The following is a 25,248-nucleotide window of genomic DNA, read 5'->3' on the forward strand; positions in this document are numbered from 1 at the left end:
GGCTTGAAAAACCCTTAAAATTCACAAAACATTTTGCACAAAGTTGTCTGACTTGCTTCTGGATGTTATCTCGAAGGTCATGGGGGAAGAATTTTTGTAGAAGACAAGACTGAAATGCTTGCTCATGTGAGCTTCCTCTTGTACTCATACTCTTGTCTTTGACTTGCCTTTAGCTTATTTGATCTAGCTTCTGGACATTATATAAACAAGATATCCTTCAGGAATTCTGTATTTATGTCAGCTAGTTGTTGAATCATCCTATGAAGTGTGTAGTTTTCCACTGGGCACAGTACTTCTGTCAGACCTTATGCAAATTGCAACATGCTTTTTTGAGCCGTATCAACTCTGATCTGTCTTGAATGTTTTAATTATTCTCCTCTCTTTATGTTGTGATTGGATTTTACTAATTTTTTTTTTCATTTCTGTTTGTGCTAACTTATCCCTGGGCTGCTAAAATGATTTCCTTATTTTTTTTAAACCTTTGGTTTTTTTTCTGGTTGTGGATGATAGAAGCCATTGCATGATGAGTGGAAAACCATGTGAATAAGTTTCATACACTTCTTCAACTTTGCCTGACTCCTAGACTAGAAGCTCTTCAGAACAAGCTTTAGCTTCATGCAGGTTGTCTTGGATTTGATGAACTGAAGGTAAATTATTATCTATAGTATAGTTTGGTACCCTTTTAAGCTTGTGAGTATTGCATGATTACTGTTGGGTTATAAGAAAGTATATGTGTGGGGGTTTTGTCTGTTTTCTTAATTCAATGGTCATAGTAGAACTGGCTGGTTTATTTGGATCTTGGTTTTGAATTCAGAGCAGAGTAGTTTAGCCACACATTTTATTGACCTTGTTATCCTCTTAAAGAGCAAGTTACATTTATGAATGTTACCTGGCTCTGATAGTCACTGGTTTTTTAATGACTGTGGACAATGAGATTTAACCATTGTCTGGTTTAAATGGTCTTTGTGAGAATGTTCATGCAGTGTCCCTTATGAATTTTCCTGTTATGATTTGTTCATTTCACCAGGAATAACATTTCAGGGTTTGTATTGGACCAGGTAATATTGCTTATGGATCCCTTTCCTCAAAAGAGCCTCTGTAATGTTGAGCTGTTGTCAAAACTTGGTTATTACAGAGATTCATGGAGACCAAAGCCTAATTTGAGTATTCAGAAATAAGTACAAGGAATGCAGTCAGCATTCAGAGGAACAGCAGTGAGGCTTGCACTGGGGCCAGGATGCAATCCTCTAGTAAGTGGTGCACTTCAGCACGCTCACATCCTCTGCTATTCACCAGAATGCTGCTACAAGGAGCACTTGCATCCTGAGAAGACATTGTGATACTTCACTGCTCCTGTGAATTAATTTGCTTTGGCTGTAGAGTATGTGTTTCTGTATTTTGCATTTTAAAGCCAGGACTTAGCAATCCTGTATGTCTCATCCTATTACTTGTCATGCAGTTACTGTGTCTTTAAAACAAATGTGTATTCCTGTCTGAGCTTATTAGCATTAATAGCTGTTCTGGGTGCCTCGTGGAATACTGATGCACAATGCTAGAAATGAGAATGAGAAGAAGGTAGCCTTTAAGGGAAGTCACAATGGAAGGATTAAAGAGGGCATTGCTTTAGAAAAATGCTGCTGTTCTTTAAAGTCAAACTGCAGCAGCAGATACAGAAGTTGATGTTGGATTTAACTGATGTGCTGAAAATGGATTGAGGTCTTTTAAAGGTATGGATCTGGTTTGGAATGCTGCCACTTCCATTAAGGGAAAATAAGATTGAGAAATTTTGAGTCCTATTTAACTGTGCTTAAATAATTCTCTTAGTAGTAATTGTAGGGAATTCTGGTATTTGGAAAGGGTCATTGTTTCTCCCCGGTCCAAATTTCATGCAACATCCATAGCCTGTTTTCTAGGTAGAAACCCTGCTATAGGCAATCCTCAACATCTGCAGGAATTTACAAGTTTGGATTTTTTCTGACTAAAGGGACATCTATTTCTACACTGAAGAGCAAGTCATATAGTTTTGGTGGCTGTAAGCAGCAATGCTACTTGTTCTTTTTAAGCTGTGTAGTGCTGTGTAGCCTCATTTTTCCCAGTTGCCTTTTTTCTTTTTTTTTAATGTCCCACTTTGGTTTAATATTTGCTATCTTTGTGCAATTTTAAATTCCTTTCTTCCTTATTTAACTTTTCCCAAGAGTGGCTCTGATAGATTGGAGGAAATAATTTTGGTAATGCAACTTTCTTCCTTTCCTGTATTTTATCTATTTATTTTGTCTTTCTGAAGAGCTGTGACTAGCAGTTTCACAAATTTGGAGATTGGAGAAATGGCACTTAATTACACTTACAAATAATAGAAATGTAAGTTCAGTAGTAAAATGCTATGATGTGTATGTTTCTTGAGGGAGGTAAAACAACATTTTGATGGAGAAGGCAGCAGAGAAGAGTAAAGGTTAGGAAGAAGCTGTTCAAAATGAGGAGTTTGTGGAGGTTGCTTTGTATTTTAGTGACCTGAAGCAGGAAAGGTGTTTGTGGCTTATTTGTGTGCAGGTTGGCAGCCTGCTGCTCTCTCCATGACTAATGTGTGCTGAGCAATGTACTGAGGTGAAAGAGACAGTAAAAATGTGGCAGAAGTTCTGCTTGTGCCAGGAGCTGTCACCAGCATTTTGCATTCAAACAAGGCCTGGCTCTGGTCTCTGCAGGCACTGGGGCTTTGTGATGCCAATCCAGTGGCTGCTGCTCTTCCAGAGTCCTCTGACAGTGTCTCACCAAGTCACATTGCTAATTCTGTGGCTTTGCTGAAATAGTTCTGGTTTTCCAGAATTAGAATGTGAATTGGACCACAGCTCAGAATTTTTTTTAATTTAGGTGTAAGCCAAGAAAAGAGCAGCTTTCCTGTTCCTAGATGGGCAAGTGTGGGCTGCAGCCAGTGTCCCTAGCAAGTTCCTGTACAGACAACATTTGCTCTGAGATGAGGAAGGAATGACAATAAAGGAGATTGGTGGTTTAGGAAATAAGATTAAAGTGACGAATTGGAGTAAAAAGCTAAGTGAAATAGTGTAATACAACTGTGAAATATTGTTAAAACTCGATGCAACAGTTAGAGAAAATCTCAATATATGATTAGCTGTTGTCATTGGTATTAACTATTCCCTCTGGTGCAGAAAGATAAACCAGCTGACCCATGTCTGTAGGGTGAGAGTGAAACCCTGTCCTTGTGTTAGCTCATTGTACCAGAAAATGAACAGACTTGCATTAATGAAGCATAGCTCATACCAAACTTAAAGAATCCCAAAGTTATAAAGAAAAAAACCACTCTCTCCTTATCTTATAATCATGTAGACCATCAAAACCTGTCTTTCCTGTATTCCATTTGTCAGCTTCTGCAATATAGGATGGAAGGAAGCAGATAAATAGCGGTTTGTGCATCTGTGGTTTTAGCTAGAGGGAAACTTCTTTAAAATCTAAAGTATGCCTTAGAATTGTATCCAAGGTGGTAACTTGCCATTTTCTACAAGGTAGAAAAGCCTAGAATCTACTTTAGCTGCTTTTTCCTTTTTTTGAGGATTTCTTAGAATAAGAAACCTGTGGTTTCCATTCAGTCTCACTAACCCTTTAGCATTTGTAATTCACAGGGTTTGGGTGGTAGCTAAACATTTATGTACATAATTAATAATAATGAAATCAGAATCAATAAACCATGAAAGGAGTATTCCTTTGTAAAGGCTGCTTGTGCTGAGATGTTGGGCTTGTTACTTGAACACAGTAAATTAGTTAAATATATTGAATATTAATAGTTGTGGTGTTTGGTACAATTGAATAATATGAATGGGATTGTCTTATGCTGCCTGGAAAGGATCTCAAAATGTTCTAAACATTTTGAGTTTTTTGAGGGGGAGGTGTGAGGTGTCTGGGGTTTTTTTAGTGCTGTTGGAATTAGAATCTGCTACACATGGTACAATAGGTATATTCATAATTGGGAAAGAAGATGAGTAGATAAATCCACAGATGTGTGTGACCAACCAATAGTGTCAGCAAGGTGGATGAAGACATGATCTAAATAAGGCTTACAGGAAGTGCTGAAGGGTTGGAATTTGGCCAGGATGTTCCCCTGGTTGCCTTTTTTTGCTGTTCTCAAGTACTACTTGTTCATTAAGATTATCAAAACAATTATCTTGGAAAGAGATGGACTAGCAAGCACAGTGTTATTGTAGGGCATACATGCACATGGGAAATAAAAGCTGGAGTTATTTCTGTATTGAGGGCAATTTTCTTGAGATTTCTTTGGATTTGCAGCATAAGAGCAAAAGGGTAAAATTGTCGTAGACTTCATGGGCAAATAGTATGAGTAGAAGACAGACAGTCACTTAAAAATAACTTGGTTAGAAAAAAATGAACAGTTCAAGTGATCATAACTGCAGTTGTGGTGGTTGGGAGAAAATAATAACATTAATTGGATTTTTTTAAAATCCTTTCCAGGGAGTGCAATGCAGTCTGGTGTACATAGTGCAATAGGTATATTAGTAATGAGGGACGAAGATGAGATAAATTTTAGGATACTTTTCAGGTTCTTCATCGTATTAAAATGGTGTCATGTGTCAAATCAAATATGCACCTAGTCTAATACTTTATTGTGACTGTAGGATACTATGGGAATGTCAGGAATGAAATGGAGCCATCCTCCCAGTGTTTCTCAGTGGCAGATTCTGAGTAGAAGCTCAGGCTGTGTCCATGGCAGCAGCAGGTTGATGAGCACAGGACACAGAGCCCAGCCCCGGTCAGGACAGTGGCAGGTACTGATACCTGGCAGGTTTCAGCAGGCCCTGGACTGCTTGCTTGTGTTTCACTTTTTTGGTTCTGTATAATTTCCTTTCATTCAACTTCCCCCATTTTCTTTTTCTTTTTTTTTTTTTTTTTTTCTCTAAGAGAAAAAGTTGTGGTGAATTTTTTTTAGCCTTTTCCTGTCTGGCAAGCATTACAGATGTAAGTGTGCAGTAACTATAAGTGGTTCTTCAGCATGTGTCTTTAGCCAGGTCCTGTGCTCGTTCAGATTGGCTTCAAGGTGTTTTTCTTGCTGGGGGATTGAAAGATGGTCTGGCAAACTGATCCAGTATCTTCAAAAAGAAAGAAATCTCTTTTTTTTTTTTTTTTTTTTTCAACTTCATAGCCTTCCCAGTCTCCTCCAGAACCAGGAGGTTTCTTGTGTGTGCTACCACTACAGTGATAATTTATAATTTCCTTGTATAGGTTTCTTACAATCCTGGGTGCATTAAAATATAGCATAAAAACATGGCTTGTTTTCTCTCACCTTCCTTGTTTGTCCGTCTCCTTTTGTAATGCATGATGCTGCTTCCCCTCTGCCATACCCCTGCCCATCAGCCCAACAGAAGGTGTAGGGTTGTCATTGGTTTACAAGTACAGTCCTGCAGTCAAGTTCAAAATTCCTTTTATATCAGTATTCTCCTTTTAGACTTAAATTTGGACACTGTAGAAGAGGTCAAGCAGCTGGACTAGATGATAATTTTAGGTCTCTTCCAAATGAAATATTCTATTCAAAACTTAGTTTGCCTTGATATCTAGATGTAGTGCAGGTGAATAGAAAGTTCTACCCATTTCTTCTGACAGCAGTCACTTAATGTGCCTGAACTTTGACTTTGGCTCTGCCCTTTATTTAGGGTGTGGTGTTTCATGCCTGTCTCAGAGGATTTCACACTATGCTGTAATAATTTACACTATTGCTTCCAAGTCTAAGCTTCTTTAAGCCTGACATATTTTAGTAGAGGTGGAACCCATTCTTGTGGTTTGGTTGCTTTTTTTTTTGGTCCAAAACCACTGGTTGGTGTTTTGGAGTATTTAAAGAAGTAGGAAACAGAAATAACTTTATCTTTCAGGTTTTTTAACACTCATGTTCAGCATCCTGAAAACTGTCAGTAATGTTTCACAAAAGAGTTCTTATTCATGAGGTTCTCAACTCTGTTGGCTGAGCTTTGTGTTGGTGCTATATTTGTTCTGTCTCTTACCCACAAATGCTGCTGTTAGTGGCTGCTCCTGCTGTGGCCCAGGGATGCTTTGTAAGAATTTCCTCCTGGACAGCTGGCCTGATAACCAGGGACTGCCAGCTGCCCTCTTTCCTTTGGGATCCAAGGTTTTCCTCTGCCCAGGAGGACACTGACATCTAGTGGATGGGTTCCACTGACACAGGGCAGGAGAGCTGTCAGTGGAACCCATCCACTGACAGCTCTCCTGCTAAGCCAGCTGCTTAGTGGCTGTCTTTCTTTTAAACTTAATTGTTCTTTCATTTAGATCCTTGGGGTTGTTAGGAAAAAGGAAAAAAAAGCAGAGCCCAGTCAATTTTTATGTAACTTCTGGAGTTTAAGGAGAGATGTCTGTGCAGTTAAAGTAGTTGTGTTTTGTTGTTGGGTTTTGGGGTTTTTTGTTCCTTCAGGTCACCAGCATATGAGCCTCAGTTGTTTGTAATAAAATTATTCAAGTTAGAACATTGGCAGTTGTCCTCCCGGCCTGTGAAGAACATAAGATATCTTTGGAGCACAGCAAGAGGTAGATCATAAAATCATTGAGTGGTTTGGATTGGATGGGATCTTAAAGATAATCTAATTCAATGGCCCTGCCATGGGCAGAGACATCCTGCTCAAAATCCTCCCCAGCCTGGCCCTGAACACTTCCAAGGATGGGGCACCCACAGCTTCTATGGGCAACCTGTTCCAGTGTCTCACCACCCTCATAGTAAAGCATTTCTTCCTAACATCTTAGGAAGGGATATATCTTCCTTATAGAAATATAAAATATATAAGGAAGAGGAAATATATTACCTTCTATCTAAACCTGCCCTCTGAGTTTGAATCCATTGCCCATGTGCTGTGGCTGCATGTCCTTGGAACCAGGACATGTCCCTCTCAGGACATGTCCCTCTCCATCCCTGCTGCTGGCTGCACTAAGGTCTCCTTGCAGCCTTCTCCTCTCCAGGCTGAACAGCCCCAACTCCCAGCAGCTGTTCCAGCTTCTCACCTCTGACACACACAGTGCCTCTGAGTTTCCTCCAGTTCTGTGCCTGTTCTTTCTATGAAACTTGAAGCCTAATACTTGCCTAATAGCTGCCTTGCAGCTTGTCCATGTTAGTATAACTGGGAACCAAGTAGCAGAAGATTTAACAAAACCACAGATTTTCCAGGAATGTTCCTAAGCAGAGAACAGTGCTTAGAAATCCAACTTATTGAAAATATTCATCAAAATGTTTGTATTTCTTTAAAGACAAAAGTAGACATTTTGTTTCTGAAGTAATAAAATCCACATTTCTTTATCAGAGAAAATAAACACTGCTTAAAGCTTGACAGCAGGAGATGTCATGCTTAAGTATTGCTGCAGATTATTGTTTCATCTCTCAAGTGTTTCAACTATTCTGCACTAGTACTCATTAAACAGTAATGGACTGGGTTTGGGTTTCTTTACCATCTGGTAACTTTGTAAATGTGGTTACAATGAGACAATTTCAAGGAACTTAAATTAGGATTTAAAATCAAAGAAAAGTCTTTCAGGCCCCTTTCATGGTACAAGGGTCATAGAAAGTATAGCCTGACATTTCTTAGGATGAGAGTGTTAGACTTAAATGTTCAGGGATTGTTTTTAAAAGGAAAATATTGCTTCCTTATCCAGAGTAAACATAAATTTATTTTTTTCCCTGAAAGATGCTAATATTTGCTAGCATTATTTGGTCACTTTGAAAGTATCTCCAAATTAAACCAGACTATCACAACCAAAACCATTGCCATAAAAAAGAATTCATGTTTTATATGAGTTACCAGGAAACAAATGTAAAAGCTATTAACACTTTTTGTGTGCATTTAGGCAATGCAAGCAATAGTAGATTATGAATGCTTCTGTCCTAAGAGGGAAATTTCATTAATTTCAAGTTGAATTTGTTTTACTAATTTCAGACCACAAAGAAAATTAAAAACATAGTCCATCAAAACAGAAGAATCACACCTTTAACTAACCTGTTATGTTAATTAAGAAAAACTTTTTTTTTCTGTGTCTTGTTGTCTGTTGAGAATTTGTATTGTCCCATCTGTACTTTACCAGCATGCTGGACTAACTACTGAATACAGGTTATCAGTAACTATTCTGTGCCTTTTTCCCTTGGTTACTTCTATAACTCTTGAGTTGCTACTTAGTTATTTATGATATGTATTTGTGTTTCCTTCATTATAACTTCTAGCCTACAACTTTATTTGGCACTTTTGAGGTTTATTCTTTTTTCTTTTACCCTGAAAATTGGTTCACTTGATTAATGTTATATTCCCATCTTCATCTCTTACTGTCTTCTGGTTTGTCATCAGATGTTTGTTAGTGTGCACTGCTTTGCTGGAGAGGTCATGAAGGAAAATGCCTGCTTGGTCTGGGAAGTTCTTTTGAGAAACTCTGCTTGTGAAATCCCTTCAGTCAGATGATTTTTTTTTTTTTTTATAAAGTTTTCCTTGTGAAAACAAACTAAAGAGACTAGTCTGGACTGAATTCCTGTAGAAATTCACATACTCTTCTTTTGAATTGGCAACATATCAAATATTTATTTGAGGCTCAGATTGGAACAGTTTCCTTTTCCAAGAAAGGAAGCAGAGTCACATATTCCACATAGACGAGAATTATAGATAAAGATCTTGAGGTGGGATCTGAAGGTGTTTCTGTGTGTTTCTGAAATACCTGGAAGTAAATCTGTCATCCAGAACCTGGAGGTGTTGAATAAAGTTGTTTGTGGATCAGATAAAAACCCTGTGCTATTGTTTACCAAACAAACTATCGACTTGTACATTCTGGATTGTAAATATTCATCTTTTCAAAGCAATGGCAGCTGAGGTTTATTTTAAATTTATCAGCAGCTTGACTGACAAGGCCCTTGTCTGAACCAGATTCATTCTTACCAGCTGAATTGAGGAACTTTCTATTTGTTGAAATTTGGCAGGAAGGGACTGTATTTTGCACATTAGCTGTGTAGCAAATTTAAGTTGTGGAATACTTAAAAACCTTTAGGTGATTGAGCCTATACTTCATATGAGGTAATTTTTTCCTTGCTCTTCAAAATATAAAAATTACAGAAATGATTGCATTATAAATGTAAAAAAGGCATCTTACAAACTATTTGGAAAAGAATTTAAAATTTGAACTGAGGTGTTGATGTACAGAATAAAAAATATATATAAAGGCTTTATTGTAGAAGTATGAGGAGTATAGTGGTTTTAAGAGGATGTACAATGAATGTCTTTTACTTTATCCTTTAGGTACAAGCTTTTGTGAGTCTTCAGAACTAAAAATTTCCTCAAAAATCTTAATGATTTTTAAAGTTAAACTTCAAACTGTTTGATTAAAAGATCACTTTCATTTGCTTTCTGGTGACTTCACTGAGGTATTCTTGTCTTTGTATCTTGTCAAGATACAGGCCTGCCACAGAGAAAACTGTTTCCTTTTGGGTTGGCATGGCCTGGGAATACCTGGGTTAAGGTTACCATGGAATTCAAAGTGTTAATGGTATGTCAAACAAATAATTGTGTTGGAGAAGCACAGCCTTTTCCTTTTCTTGAAGTGCTTATTGAACAAAATATGAGGCAAATAAGAAACATTCTCCTTGACTTGTAACACTATATAAATACCACAATATGTACTCTTAATGGTAATACTGTGCAAATACCTGTGGTTTTTTTGGTAGGAGACAATTGCATACAATATAGCATGAGTGAAAAAGATTTAAGGAGCTTTCCTTGAATTCAGCAGAAACAAATTAAATAGCAAAGTTCATATTGTTCAAGCATTTGAACACTTAGCAGTTCTACTTGAATGTTCAGCCATTAAAACAAGAACTTTAATGGAGAGAAATAATCTAAAGTCATGCATGGAAATAACTGGTTGTATGAATTACTTGTTTCTGTATTAGCCTTTACTGCTTTGGTTTGATTTCAATAGTTGCTTTATAGCTCTTTCTGCCAGAATTATGGGAATTTTGTTGGCCATTGGATTCCCTCTCCTGTCTGTTTTTGAGACCAGAATTATGCTTGGAAGGTGTGTGCTTCTGAATTGTTGGGGACAAATTTGTTAGGCAAAAATTGACAGATACTGCAAATGTAAATGATTACAACACAAAATTACTTTGTCTCTCTGTAAATATTGTGCTGGTCATTAGCTAGGGTTATTACAGTTGAAATCTTAGTACAAGTTTGTGACTTTAATGAGGCTGCTTCCTTCTAGCCCTTAAAATGCTATTGAACTCTATCATAAATGGCCTCTTTATGGCTAGCACATTCCTTGGCTTCCAAACACAGCCTCAAAGAACGGGTGAAAATAGTTGTAAACGTGTTTTCTCCAGATAGTAAAAATGTATTTTCTGTTTGATGTCTTATCTTTTTTTCACAATCCCTTATATATTCCCTGTGTACGAGTTGCTGCATAAGAAGTACTGATTCAGTGTTTGTCAAAATTGTTCTTGTTTTTATTTAATATTTATTAAATAGTGGCGGTTTTATTTGCCAATCATGAACTGGCATAACTGTCAGTATTATCAGTATCCTAGTCTTATCTGCAGAATAGTGGGGGTCCTAAATTGCTGAAAGTCTCTAAAAATACTGTGTGAATATTAATATTAAAAAATATTTCACTCTGGTGAAATATTTGTCTACAAGGTTCAAGCTTGCTTCAAAAAAAAAGTAGTTAAGACTTCTGGTGAAAGACAAAATTGGCATATTTTTATTTGAATTGTATATTAAACACTAAACATGTGTCATTGAATAGCAATTCAGATGTTTTCCAAAGGATGTCACTGAAAGGAGCAGCTCCTCTGAGCTCTAGAGATGTTTCAGTAAGGTAATTTGGGCTCAGAACTAGATTGCAGTTACAGTGTTTCTTGAGTGCACAAACAGCTCTGTTTTTTACCCAGAGCAGTTTTTAGGCTCCAGCTTTTCAGCTTAAAATCATTGTCAGTGGAAGTCTTACAGGGCAGGATCTGTGTTTCAGATAAATTTGCAAGACATGGCTGTTAAAACTCTTTAGGGAAGGCAGGACATAACTGCTATGGCAGACCTTTTTTGAGGGAGTGTGTGCAGATTTATTAAAAGGCTTAAACAAGGTTTTTATAAGGCTCTAAGACTATTCTCCTGTGCCTTTATTTATGGCAGCTTTGGTAGTGGAGGACTAGCAGGTAGGAAATTCTAGTTTACTTCTGTTGGAGTGAAAGCTCAGTGTTTCCTGTTTCAGTCACAGTGCTGTTTTTTTGTTGTTTTTTTTTTTTTTCCCCACCTTGTATGAATTGCTTGGAAAACAAACACTGACCTCAAGGAAATGTGTTCCAAGGCGTGGGAAAAGAGGAAGGGTTTTGCATCTTGTGAAGGAAGAGGGAGGAGAATTTGGGTTGGTTCCCCCCCTTTTCTTTGGTGCTGAGCAGAAACAAAAGCAAGATACATTCTTCATGGATCTTAATGCTTCATGCCACATACTATGAAGTCACAGGCAAGGGAATGGTAAAGACTGTGGGGAGTAATAGGTGGTGATAGATGATGAAATATTTCAGGGAGAATTTATATGGTTAAAAACTCCCAATATTCTTCAATGATAGAAGCTAGTACTTAGAGCCTCATGCTGTTTGTTGGTATGAATTGTACCTCGTGTATTTGCTGTGCAGGTTTTCCTGTGAATGCTTCTCGCAGGGTGCTTTTGAGTGTTTCAGGATGCTGTGTTGGTTGAGACACAAGCACTGAAGCTGAAGAGCCACAAAGCTGTCACAAATAGTGACTGGTCCAGCCCCTCCTGTGACCATGAAAAATATGGCTTTTGTTCTCTTTAGCTGCCTGATTGACCTGGAATAAAACCTCTTGCCTATGGGGTGTTTCTTTGTGGAAAAAGTCTCAACTCAACTTTAGATACTTCCTTCTAGGTTTCCAAGGGTTGGTCCTGGGACGTTGTTACTTTGGTATCTGTTCCTGTTACATCAGAGCTGCTGGGTTTTGAAGTAAATCTGGTGTGTGTAACAGAGAGGAGGACAAATATCTGCTTCATCTCTATTTTGGGTGAAGGACATGGTCCATAAAAGTTTTCACTCAAATGTTGCACTCAATGTTGTGCTCACAGAGTAGTGTCACATCCAGGATGCCAAAATTTGATTTACTTCAGCATCAGAGTCTGGGATAGACTGTAAAGATGGAGTGGACTTTCTGTGTGGCAACCTCTCCTGGATAACTCAGAGTGACTCTTGAAAAGAAGTTTACCTAGACCTATAACCAGTTCCTGTCACATTAATAAAGATTAAATGTGATACTTTTAATATGCCTGTGCTTCCAGCATGCATAAAGCCTAATACTGAAGGAATAACAGGAAAATAATCCAGTAATTTGGAAATTATTATTTTAAACAAAGGGATTCCCTGGCTTATGGGTGTTATTTCTTTGTTTCTCAACTGCTTTGCTTCCATAGACTGTTTGAGTTTATATTGTGAAGACAAAAAGTCATCTTGTTGCAAAAAAAATTTGACGCTTATTTCTGTTTTGAATTATCAACAATTGTTCTGAAATTACTCTAACACTTAAGAAGCCTCTTAGTTGTAGTGTGTGCTAATATTAATCTTTTCTGGTTTTGTATCAAGGTATTTCCTAGACTTGAGTCCAAAGCAGTCAATTCTAATTGTGTGCTTTCATACTAATAGAAAATTTTCATGCTCTTTCACTCATCATCCATAAAGAACTGCTACTGTTTCATTGTCCAGCGCATTTTCACTTCTTGTAATATGTTCACAGTATTCACTGCAATAATGTGAGTGTGCTGGGGAAGCAGTATGGTTCAGAGATGGGAAATTATAATCTCAATTCTTAATGAGTGTGCTGCAGGACTTTCTAAAATACCTCAGAACATACATTAGCAACCTGCTAGCTAAAACCAGAATATGCTTTAGTAATTTAATGTTCTGTTTTGCTCAATTATTTCCTTGCTGGTTGCCAAACCGCAGATCTACTTAGTCTTCTCCAACCCTGGAAAATGGGCAGTAGGTGTGTGGCTTAACTATAATGCTGAACATAAACTAACTGTGATTGATAGTACTGCTACTTTATTTGCATGTTAATCCTAGTCTAATATAAATATAGTTTTATATTAATTATAAAACTTAATTTATAAATTTTATATTTCATTTAGAAATGAGGGAAAGGGAAGGAGACTTGAAGCAGTCATCCCACATTTTGATAGTGTCTGTGTAAAGCTGTCTTTATTGGTAGTGTGGGAGATGTGTCCAACTCTAACATTTTTCTTGGGGAAAATATAGCTTTGGAAAGATAGGAAATGTTGGTTTTACTCTGACAGTAGCTAATTCTGGAGAGTAATTCTGCTGGTTGGAGTTTCCTACCTGATTCTGGTTTTAATGTGATACCAGAGACAGTGGGATGTGTGCCTTAACAGGCTGCTTGCAGGATTATCATTTTGCCTTCTCTGCATGAGGATCTACCAGCATTGTCTCCATTGGCTGATACTTCTTTATGGGATAGAAATCTCCAATTAGTGTAGTAACATGAATGCACCTCTTTCCTGAGAAAATAGCAGAGTTAAGATAATGTAAAATCATTAAATGTCCTGAGTTGGAAGGGACTCACAAGGTTCACTGAAGTCCAACACCTGCATAGAACACACTATACAATCTAATACTGAAATAATGCTGTTTTTAGCTGTCTGGGTAATTTTGGAGGGATTTTTCCTCTATGTGGTTCCCACAAGCTTCCTGGAATGCCGTGGGGGTTGTTGGGCTCATCAGAGTCCTGCTATGAAATGTTGAGGACAGAGCTCCCAAGGGAGGGTAGTTACCAGGCGTGTGTGTTAATCACTTCAGCAGAGATTCCCTTGGAGCACCTGGAGCTCCAGGGTTAGTTGGTGCTGCCAGAAGAGAGTGCCAAGGCAGTGAAAACTTCTCCTTCTATCAGCTGAGCCTGCAATCTCCCTCCAGGGCTTTGTTTCAGAGGTAGGTCCAGTGCTAGCCTGGTTTTTTTGCAGCCAAAGCCATTGGTGAATGTTAAGATACAGTGAAGTTTTATAAAACCAAATCATTCTCCTTTCAGTGTTTATGTTTGGCTAGTGTTTGGGAAGGCTTTTTCCCTCCTTCATGAGGGCTAGGAACTCTTGCAAACAATTGCTGTTTGAAAGCTGACAGGAACCAAGGGGGAAATATTGACATGGCTCACAAGTGTATGCTATTTTACAAGTACTCCTAAGACAAAGTGGTGTTCACTGTGTTCATTTATTCTTTGTTATTGCAACTTGGAGCTGCTGTCCTGAATAGTCCATTCTCCACCTGCGTTTACCACCATCAGCTGGTCTTGGTGTTTCCTTGGTGTTTCTCACCTCACTGATGAGAGGTGGTATAGGAAAACTCCAGCTGGATTTGCAAGGCATTGAACTTGAAATATTCTGGAAGCAAAGCAGTTTTAGGGAGTCAGAGCCCCATTTGAGCACTGACACCAAAGTCTGCAATGAACTCTGTTGCCAAAGGCATGTTTGGCATTTTTTCATTCATAGGTACAGAACCTGAAACCTGAGTTATCTGACTACAGATAACCAGAAGATAGTAATTTTGAAATTTTTGTGGTAATTTAGTTCACATTGCTCCATACAGGTACATTTTTTTCACTGTATAAGTACTAGGGAATGTACTCTGCCCTGGTGAGCTTTATCTAAATTATTTGAATGAGACCAGAGTTGCACATAATTCTTGTTTTTTTCTTCCCTTCCTGTTAGTAAGAAAAATGCAATGCCCACCTTATGATAGAGACAGCTGTCTTATTTAATGAAATGAGTGCATTTATACAACATTTTTAAGTGTTTCCTAGCATCTTCTTTTATGCTCTGATTTTTAAGGTAATTTTAATGGAAGCTTTTCTTTAATTTCTTGTTTCTTTGAGTATTTCTTAATGCACTTTGGCAAATTTTGCAGAACAAAATATGTTCCTGTGTGATTGGCACAATGTCAGGAGACCACTGCCACATCTGGCTGTGTGGAGCTTCCTGAGCCTGGTTCTATGGCCTGTTGTCACATGGCAAGTGGGTGTTGTGGGACACTGCAGCACCTCAGTTCTGGCACTCTGGTATGTCCTGCTCCTCAGGAATGGTCAGAAAGGAGAGGCAAGAGAACATCTCTGTTCTGTTATCACTTGTTTTGCCAATTAGAAATGTCTGACAAGGCTTGGGAGGCAGTTTGAAGACTTGAGATAAGAAACTCTGGTGAAATATTTGTCTTGTTCTCCTTGAAAAGAAGCCCAGAAAGGAGTCAGAGGAACTTTTATATCTTAAATAAAGCTTATGCTTCTGAAGTGAGTTCTTTAAATTTCAGTAGGCTTTATAAATGCTTTCTTTAATCCACAAACAGCACTTCTATGATATTAGGCATTGTGTCTTTAAAGGCTTTCTAAAGTGTTAAATAAATAAATGAACTGACAATGAAAGTCAAAGATCTGTATTTCCTGAACTGATTGGACAAAGTTCTTCTTAATATGGTAGGATTACACAAGTTGATCTTGAAAAGCTGGTTTGTCTTTTTGTAAAAACTGAAATAGATTTGTAGTACAGATTGTAAAACCACTGTAGAAGTTGGAATTGTGTTTCTGAAACTTAAATTGTTTCAAAGACTCATCTCCTCACTGTCACATGTGGTGTTTGTCAGCACCCCACAAACCACTTCTGTCACACAATGAATAAGCAGAATTAAAATTGAGCTTTGCTAATGACTGGAACTAAAGGCCTTGTGAATGCAGCTCTTTAAGTGCATATTTCTGGCTCATCATGCTTGTCTTTGAGCATTTTGTTTGTTCTTGAAAGGACATGCCAGTGAGGATTTCCGTGGTACCAGGACAGCAGCCCCACAGAGCAGGGGGTGTCACAGAGGCGCCCAGGGTTGTCTGCAGGGACACCAGGCTGGACCTGCCATGTCCCTGCTCTTGTATCTTCATGGAAGCATTTTGGTGCCCAAGTGTCTTCAGGGAAGCATTTGGGCAGTTGGCTGACTTAACCCAAATGAGTTTTGCCTTATACTCTAGAGAGTTGTTTATTGAGAATTAGCTTGAAACTGGGCTGAGACGGATCTTGCTGCCTGTCCTGTCAGCTTAGTGTAGTCTGAACAGAATTCTTTTCTCTCCTGCCCTGTCATTACCCCCATTCTGCTACTGAGTACATTCTCCTCCTCCTGGTCACTCTGGGCTGTAACCTAGGCAGCCCTGGATCCTTTGCATCCCACAGCAGGCTGTCAGCACACACTGCAATAGCCTTCTGCAGGAATTTTCTATTGCATGTAGGGCAGAATGCTCTGCTGAGTCTGGCTCTTTTCCATTCCTCTGGTAGTCTGTTCAAAGCTCAGTTTTAAAAATTCTTTCCTTATTCTTTAGTCAATTCTTCCTCTTCCAAAGCATGAAATAGGTGTTATTCTATGTAGCAGATACGACTATAAATTGTAAAGAATGCTCCTTACTTGTTTTGGTTGCTCTCAGGACTGTACTTAGGTATCTTCTATTACCTATGTCACAGAGCAAGTGGCAAACCTGCATTAAAAGCATGGATCCTGAAGTGTTTTAGGAACAGATGTGTGCTAAAATCAACCTGTATTTCATTTTCAGGTTTTGCCTTGGAGCTGAGCTAAGCTAATCCTACTTTCTGATCTGTTTAGCAAACTGCAGAGCAGGGGAGATTGAATCATGTAGGGAAGAAGGATCTGCTGGATTCTCTCATAGCATTGTTTTCTAGAAAATGAAAGTTGGTAGTAGTCACTCAAACCTTTCTGGCTTAGAGTTTGTCCAAATTGTGTTGGTGGAAGTGCATGCCTTTTTTTCTTGTGTGCTTTTAAAATGGGCTTACCCAAGAAGGATCATCTTCCTACTTTTTGATACCTAACCTGACTTCCTTGAGTGTGTTCTTTCTCAGGTAAAATAACTTCTGCTTTTAGTCATGGTTTCTAGATGTACTTTTTCTGTAAACTTCTTTTAAGCAGAATCATGGCATTTGCCCTATAATAATCAGAAAGATGGAGGGGAAAACCCTGTAGGACTCACAACCATGTTGGAACAATGCACAATACCATATTAATGACTGTGCTTGGAAAGTATCATTGTTGGTCTTTGGGTTTTTTCCCCTGTTAATTGGAGATTCATAGCCTATTTCAAAGTTTTTCTCAGCCTTGCAGCTCATAGCTGGTTTAGCCAAATTATGTGCATTCATTGGGCTTTTTCTAGACTCCTGGGTGTGCTCAGTCTTAGCACAAGTGATATTTTTTGACTTAGGAAAGGTCAGTGTTATGTAGGGCAGTCTCCTACATGCAGTGGCATTCTTTGTGTGTTATGTGTGAGAAACCAGCTTTCTCTGCCTGCTGTGTTCAGGTTATGCTGTGAATTTATTTTTAGTGTTGCAAAGATGAGTGTAGTCTGCCATGAGGGCTTCAGGAACTGTTTGTGTCTTTTTAAGAATTGAATCTTCCTGTACCTCACTCTCACAATACTTTGAGGTTAAATATTTAGCAGCTTGGTCACTGTGTGGTCAGACACTACCACATCTCCAGATTTTTATTGTTTTGCTCCATTGGTTAATATTGCAGATTTCTTAAGAAAATTCATTTCATTCATTCATTCAAAAAAAAAAAAAAGGAGTTGCAGGCTATTTCTGGTGCTCTTTTTAGTGTTCAGTGATTGAATCTGTGATTAAGTCCTTGCAGAAGAGAAAAAAAATTGAAAACTGGTGCTTCTTGATTTGCCTTTTTTTTTCTTTGCCATTTATTTTTGCTCTGCAAATGTCACTTTTCTGGTTTATTAGATGTGTATTCAATTAAATTAATGACAGGTTTTATCCACATGTGCATAGGTAATTTGATTTTTTTTTTTGCTATATCCATATAAATTTCATGAAAATGTTTTTCTCTCTGTAAGAGAGATGGTAAGTTTTATGTGATTTTATTAAAGTTGAGAGTGGGCTAGGACAATTTTGGACCTAATATGGGTAATTAGTCACCTCAGTTGCATAATAAATTAGGAGGAATTATTGAAGGACTTGAGTTGTGAAAACATTTTGTTAATTAAAATGTGCAGTGAGTGTCCCAGGTGTTTTCTTCTTGAATTGTTCTAAAGCTACTAAAGCTGGCTTACAGACAGATCATCTACAGGCCTTCCTGCCTGTAGGTTGTTGGCATAGTCAGTGACAAACAAGATTTACATTTTTAACTGGCAAAAATCCTCTCCCACTGTCCCCCTTCCCCAAAAGAGCACAAATCACGAATGTTTTGAGTCTTCAGGTGTACAGTGATGAATTGAATATAGAGGGAGGGAAACATGAAGAGTGTCTGTCCTACCTGGGCAGAACATCCTCCACTGGAGATGCTAAATTTGTTTGGAGCTACTTTCAATCTTCCTTTTGGCAGTCTTATGCAGCACCACCATGTCAGTGTTGATAGAGTGGCTGGCTTTGCAACCAACAGAGTTAAATTTCTTCGTTTTTTGGTGTTCTTTTTAAATCTGAATGTCTACACAACAAGCACTGCTGGCTCCTCTTGTATTTATTTTTTTCAATGAGAACTTTTACTCCTCAGTTTTAAGGTTGCAAAGGCCTAACTTGTTTGGAATGATAAAAGCTGTATTGCTCTTTTTATTTCCTAGATTACTGGAAGGCAGGGACTGGTTTTTATTATTAGAGATTTTGACTCTCTCACACTTCTAGGATTTGAAATAGATGGAGGGGGAAAGTTGTGAATAGAGCAGACCTCCTGTCACTCATCTTAATTGTGAATAGCTTGTGCCTGAGAGACAGGGACCTTCTTTCTTTGAGCTTGAATCTCCACAGGAGCTGGGTGTTAGGAGTTGGCACTGGTTAAAAGTAAGATTTTGCTTTCTGTTCAGTTGTCAGTGCTGGAAGCTTGGTGCCTCAGAGCCAAGCACCAGCTGTTCCTGAGCCAGCCCATGCTGTGCTCTTCCTCCAGGTACCCTGATATATTTCTGGTTCTCACTGGTATTCTTAATTAAATTGTTACTCAACAGGGCAATGTATTGTCCAAGTAAAATATGGCCATAGTTCATGCTGGTGCTCTAGTGGCTTTTCCAAAATTCCATGTCTCATGCATAGAGCTGGCATCAACCTGGGTATGTGCTACCTGTTGATGTGCTAAAAGTACTAAAGTAAAGTACTAAAGTAAAATACTAAACTAAAGGTATTTAAACTTCATTGTAGTGAATATCATAAAAGGAGAGAAGAGATTTTTTTTTTTCCAAGTGATCGTTTTCGTCAATGAAACTAATCCCTTGTGCTGTTTCTCTTGAGGCTTGGAAATTTAACAATTTAAATCTTTTATTCCAGAGGTTAAGAAGATTATCAACAAAATACAGAACAGAGAAGATCTACCCAACAGCCACTGGAGAAAAAGAAGAAAATGTTAAAAAGAATAGATACAAGGATATATTACCATGTAAGTCTGATTTACATGTTGATAGAGGACAAAGGAATGGACTTGTTATTCTCCATGTATTTTTACTTTACTAATAACTAAAACTAAAAATTTTACTTTTTAGTTATTACTGAAAGGCAAAATTAGAGATAATTTGCTGAAAGATGTTTTTATTTTTATTTTTACCTTGGAAGGCAAAGTGACTGAATGTTCTTATATTTTATCAGGAGAGATATCACCCAAAGATAAAGGTGTTCTGGTTCTGAAGCTGTATCGAGCTGACACTTTTATTTTAGCTCAGAGTAGCTGAGAACTTTACTAGATACTTAAATGTATGTTTTGCTTAGGAACATGTTATTCATTGTAGAAAACAAGCAAATGTCAGCATATACTCTAGGTGAAATTCTAAGGAGGCTTAATGAACCTGTTTTATGTAAAATAGGTCTTTTTTGCCTGTTTGTATCCTGCAGATGGTGTTGAAAAACTTTCAGTGCTGGGTTAGCTTTGGTTTCTATTTTGCTAGAGTCTAAATGAAATTCTTTTTAATGTGTGGACACAGAAAGCAAAAGTCAGAGCACAATTTAGATTTTAAACCCACCACCGTGTGGATATTACAGATCAGTGATCTGAAATACAAGATTGTCTGTTACATCCTCAGTTTGTGTAGCTCCTGAGGCACAGCTCACCGTGCCTCTGGATCTGAACAGCTGACAGTGAGATTAAAGGGCAGTCTTCTGACAAATGCCACTCCTCTTGTCCCAGAAGGTCAGCAACAGGTACACTTTACTTTGCTTATTAGTTGGGAGGAAATGTTTAGTAGGTAGAGTGAAAAAGAGAGAGGAAGTTGTTATTGTCATCTTGTTAACAGTGTCCTGGCATTTTGGTAGATTGTGAACAATACAGAGAAATCTTGGTGGCAGCCAGGCTGAACTGGTGAGACAGTGGTTTTATTCCTGTGGAAATAAAACCTGAGCCACTGGATCTGGGAGGGAATAAAGCCCACAGTGGGGAAATGAGTGAACTTTAAAGTTTCCTCAAACATATTGAGGAAAACTGAAGATGTATTTTCAGTTTAAGTCAATGTCTCAAACACGCAAAGTCTCCAGCAATGAAGTGATGGGAGACCAGCTTGAAATGAGAAGCAGGAGAAAGGCAAAGTACCCATGTCTATCTCTTGTAAATCCAGGAAATTATATACATTTATAACTTAATCAGAGATTAGTATTTATCAGAAATTGTTACCAGAGAGATCAGTACCTCAGCACCAACTCAACACTGGCTTCACAGTAGGATGCTTGTTCCCCTTACAGTTTACTGAGCCATCCTGAATGGTAGCTAAATGCAACATGGTGTTCACTGGTCCCCTGAGGAACCAATTAGTTATTGTGAGCTGAGCCTTTATAACAATATATAACAACATCCAAGCACTTCATCTACAGAAGCTGAGAACTGCAGTGGATTTTTTGGGGGAAATTCTATTCCAGACCTTAAGCTCTGTAACAGATGAGTTGTGGCACACAGAGACAGGATGGTGATGTTGGCATTTGGAAACTGCTCCAGAATTTTGGATCTACTGTGCTAAGATAGGATCCCTCATTAGCCTGCTTCTTTAATTAGTCTGTTCTGCCACTGAAAAGCAGTTTTTAGTATAAAGTCCATGACACCATTTCATGCTTAGAGAATGTTCTTGCTTTTACAGTGTTTGTGTCAGTGTGTAACAGTGCAATGTGTTTTAAGGGTTTTTCTAGGCCTTTATATGAGAGTGTTGTCTTTAGATTTGTGATCCAAAAGTCTCCTAATTTACACTTGTGCTTTTTCAAGAAGCATTACATGGTAACAGATTTTTTTGCATGTTATGGGTATTCTGGCAGAAAAATTTCACAATTTTGCAAGCTTTTTGGGAGAGCTTTCTGTATAGAAATAATTCTTAGCATTTACTTCTTCTAGGCATGATTCCTTGTTTTATTATCAGTGATGTTTTGACAAAACAAAAACCCAACTGTATTTTCTCTTTTGAAATATATTTGTTCTTAGTCTTTTCTTGAATTTAGGTCTAATCAAAGGTTTAGCAGCTGTTCTGTGGTTGAGGAACTGACCCCGAGAGCAAAAAGTAACAAATTGCTTGAGCAGCTGCTGTTTCTACAGATACTTCTGTTGCCCCATTTAAATATAATTTCCTTTTTGATATGGATTTTCAACTAAAAGAACCTCTAGTGTAAAGATAGTCTGAACAATTTTTATATTGTAGCTAATAAGTGTTGTTATCAGCAAGAGCTGGAAGGACTGGCAAACCTAGCAACCACCTACACCATTTTTACAATCAAGTTGTTGTATTAAATATGCAATTTTTTTAAGGCCAAAAAAATAACAAAATGTTTTGTTTATTCTGTCAACAAATAATAAGGTTATTTTTATATTGCTGAGGATTTTGATCTCCAGAGCTGCTGCTTTTATCAGAAGCTTTCTCTGAGACAGTCAGTAATGTTTGAGGCAGAAACTTGACATGTCCCAAACCCCCTAAATGAAGGAATCTGCTGTTTTCTGGTTCAGAAGTGCTCCAGCAAGGAGCCTAGCCCAGGATTTGGGGAGTATAGGAGATATTCTGTGCCTGAGCAGTAAACCCTGGTCCTGCTTCCTGCTATGATAGCTGATGGAATCCTCCTTGGCAGAGATTTGAGAGCTGCCAGCTGCTTAACTGCGCACTGGTGTTTGTGCTTTCTGCTTTCCCTAAGTGTGTCTTAATTCTGACCACTGGGATCTCTGTCAATGCTGTGTAACTGCACTTTTGATGGCTTCTGATTAATTGTGTTTTGCCTCTTTGTGATGAATTGCTTTTGGAATTCCAGGAGGTGATACCCTGTGAGCTTGAGCATCAGAGGCTCAGAGCAGTAGGAGCTGCTCTGCTTGTCACTCACTACCTGAGCTGGTTTACATTTTTACATGATTCAAATGTATTGACTTGCTTGTGTGACTCACCTTTGGAAAATGTTCTTTAATGAACTATATATATTATATTTTTTACTGTATATATTATATTTACTATTCTGTATTGATTTTCATGTGTTGTAATCCTTGTTCAAAAATTTTTTTTGGTCTGGTTTGTTTTTAGTTGATCACAGCAGAGTTAAACTGACCTTAAAAACTCCTCCACAAGATTCAGATTACATCAATGCAAACTTTATTAAGGTATGTGCTACTGGTTTAACAGTTCTTCTGTTCTTTTTAAGCTTTTTTTTCTTGTCAGTGCAGTTTTAATATTATAGTCTAACATAAGACTTTAAAGCTGTAAGGGAAGATATTCTTTTATTATGACTTGAATAAATTTGCAAACATGATGCCATTTATAACACAAAGCTTTAAAGCTTTGATTTTACTCCTAAGTGGAAATATAATGTAAAATATATTTTTATAATATATTGTAAAATATATTATAAAATATAATGTAAAACACTTAATTTTAATGTAAAATTAAAATTAATGTAAAATACTTAATTTTAAAGTGACGGGCAAGTGCATTGGAGATTTTTATCGTAGGAAAATTCAGATGCAGTTGTTTTAACAGGTGACATTTTTAGGGACTATAAATGAGGTGTTTGACAAATTGTGTATGTTAATGTACATTTCACTCTGTTCATGGAAGAAGTGTGGCAAAGGAATTAATATTCTAACATTCTTAATCTAACAATGGCCAGGAATTAATCCAGCATTTGTAAAGAGAAGTCAGAATTTGACTAAAAGCCTGTTACAGTTTTGTTTCAAAGTCTTAATATCTTTAGCTGTCTTTGTAGCTTTATTCTGATGCTGCATCTACATAATATTTATTTTTCAGAAACAGGTAAAATCTAAATCTTCCTGCAATAAATCTTCTGTCATGAGCAATTATCTTGAAAAGCTGAACATTAATGTACTGAAAATTAATATAATTAATATAATATAATTAATAAAATTAAAATTAATATAAAATTATATTTATTAATATAAATTCAAAAATGTTGTAATTTTGAAATGTAGTACAGGGAGGGAGGAACTTAAATTTGTTCAAGAGGATGCTTTTTTACAGAAAGAGTTTCAATTTTTCATCACTAAATGTTTGAGTAACAAAGAAAATGCAGACTTAAAGGGAATCTTCAGAGTTTGAACATAGTTATTTCCTGTGACAGTCTCTGCAGTGCTGTAGCTGCTGTGATCTTGGGCTCCTTTGGGATTACCAGCTAAATTCCCACTAATGTAATTGGGAGTCATGTTTTGTATTCACCCTTCCTGTTACATATATATCTTTTTAAAAAAGGATATTCTAATTTTACACCACTATAACCCAAACCCTTTTTTAATTCAGTGCAGATAAATGTTCTTTACAAACATTAATGGTTCCTTTCTGCAATCCAGGGAGTACATGGGCCAAAAGCATATGTTGCTACCCAGGGTCCCTTAGCCAATACAGTCATAGACTTCTGGAGGATGATATGGGAATACAACGTTGCTGTAAGTAGCTGTAGAAAAATTCAGTGTTACCTTATTTCATGGCACTGTGATTGTGTATTTTTTATTATTATTATCAAAATATTGACAGTAATTTAGATTATTTGCTTCCCAGATGTTGCCTTTTGTAGTTAAATGGAATTAATATAATTTATTCAGTTTAATAATGTAAATTTAAAGTAATAATTTCTTTTAATGAACATTAAGTCCTTCATATTTATGAATAAGTTCTTGCTTGTTTTGTCTGTAAGGTAGGAGACCTTACAATTCTGACTTAATGTAGACTGACAAAATCAAATACAGAACCAGCATGTGAAACAACAAACAAAACCCCAAACCAGTTACCTTACTTTTTATACTAATTTTGGGTTAGTTATTGCTTTATATATTCTATGTGTGTTTAAACAGCTTTTGTCAGGAATTAACTTTTAAATACTTGTGGTAATTGGATAGGTTTGACAAGTTTTTTTGGAGGGGTAGTTGTTTGACACTTATGTCATTGTTACTTACTGTTACTGTTACAAATAGCTTACCTGTTGGTGCATTTTTATTGTGCTACTCATGCTTTCTGATATAGCTTCACCTAAGAAATTTGATTATTTGATTGATGGTCAAGGGTTTTTTTAGGGGGGGGGAATGTTCCTATTTTATGCATTCTATGCATTATTTTATGTGTTCCTTTAAGCAAATATACTATGTTTCTTCCAGCTGGCAAATGGTTCTATATTTTTATAAATTTAGACTTTATAGTCAGACTGAATAAATAAGGTATTTGTACAGTGAATTTGAATTAAGTAGCCTTGAAGTGTTGTATTAGTGATGTAGATTTTGTGAAAGATGAAATTTGGCTGCTGTTTTAGAATCAGAGGAACATGTGTATGCAGGAAAGAAAAAATTGTTAATAATTAGTCTCTTCTGTAGTAACCACTTCAAGTGTATCAGTATCTCCTGACAGAAGCAAGGGTTTAAGTTACATGATCCAAAACCATCTAACTTGAAATGTCTTTTTTTTTTTCTTTTCAGATAATTGTAATGGCCTGTCGAGAATTTGAAATGGGAAGGGTATGTGTCCTAAATACAAAAATAAATGAGCTGTGCCCATATGGGGCAATAGCTGTGAAACTTCATATGCCAAATCTGTAACTGTGATAATAATACCAGATGAAGTGAGAATGCTTGTCCTTACATGTCTGTACATAGGAAATGGTTCATGAGACTGCATTTCTCTGCCCCATTTGTAGGGTTACCTGATTATTTAGGTGTCATGTCAGTGGAATATGTGTTTGTGTACAGAACTGTACCAAGGGTTTGTTTCTGGCTGTGTCACTGTGGAA

The 25,248-nt window shown here is 37.3% G+C and overlaps 1 protein-coding gene across 1 annotated transcript in view; it reads left to right on the forward strand.

Annotated features, from left to right (window-relative positions):
- The window catches only part of PTPN12 (protein tyrosine phosphatase non-receptor type 12), a 69,808-nt gene that overhangs the window by 12,319 nt on the left and 32,241 nt on the right, over positions 1–25,248 (forward strand). Inside the window, exons 2-5 of the mRNA XM_058022939.1 lie at positions 19,348–19,456; positions 22,545–22,621; positions 23,822–23,917; positions 24,938–24,976. Of these exons, the coding sequence (XP_057878922.1) occupies positions 19,348–19,456; positions 22,545–22,621; positions 23,822–23,917; positions 24,938–24,976 (321 nt within the window). The remainder of the gene's footprint in view (positions 1–19,347; positions 19,457–22,544; positions 22,622–23,821; positions 23,918–24,937; positions 24,977–25,248) is intronic.

Source organism: Melospiza georgiana, chromosome 4 (assembly GCF_028018845.1).
Source record: "Melospiza georgiana isolate bMelGeo1 chromosome 4, bMelGeo1.pri, whole genome shotgun sequence".
NCBI lineage: Eukaryota > Metazoa > Chordata > Aves > Passeriformes > Passerellidae > Melospiza > Melospiza georgiana.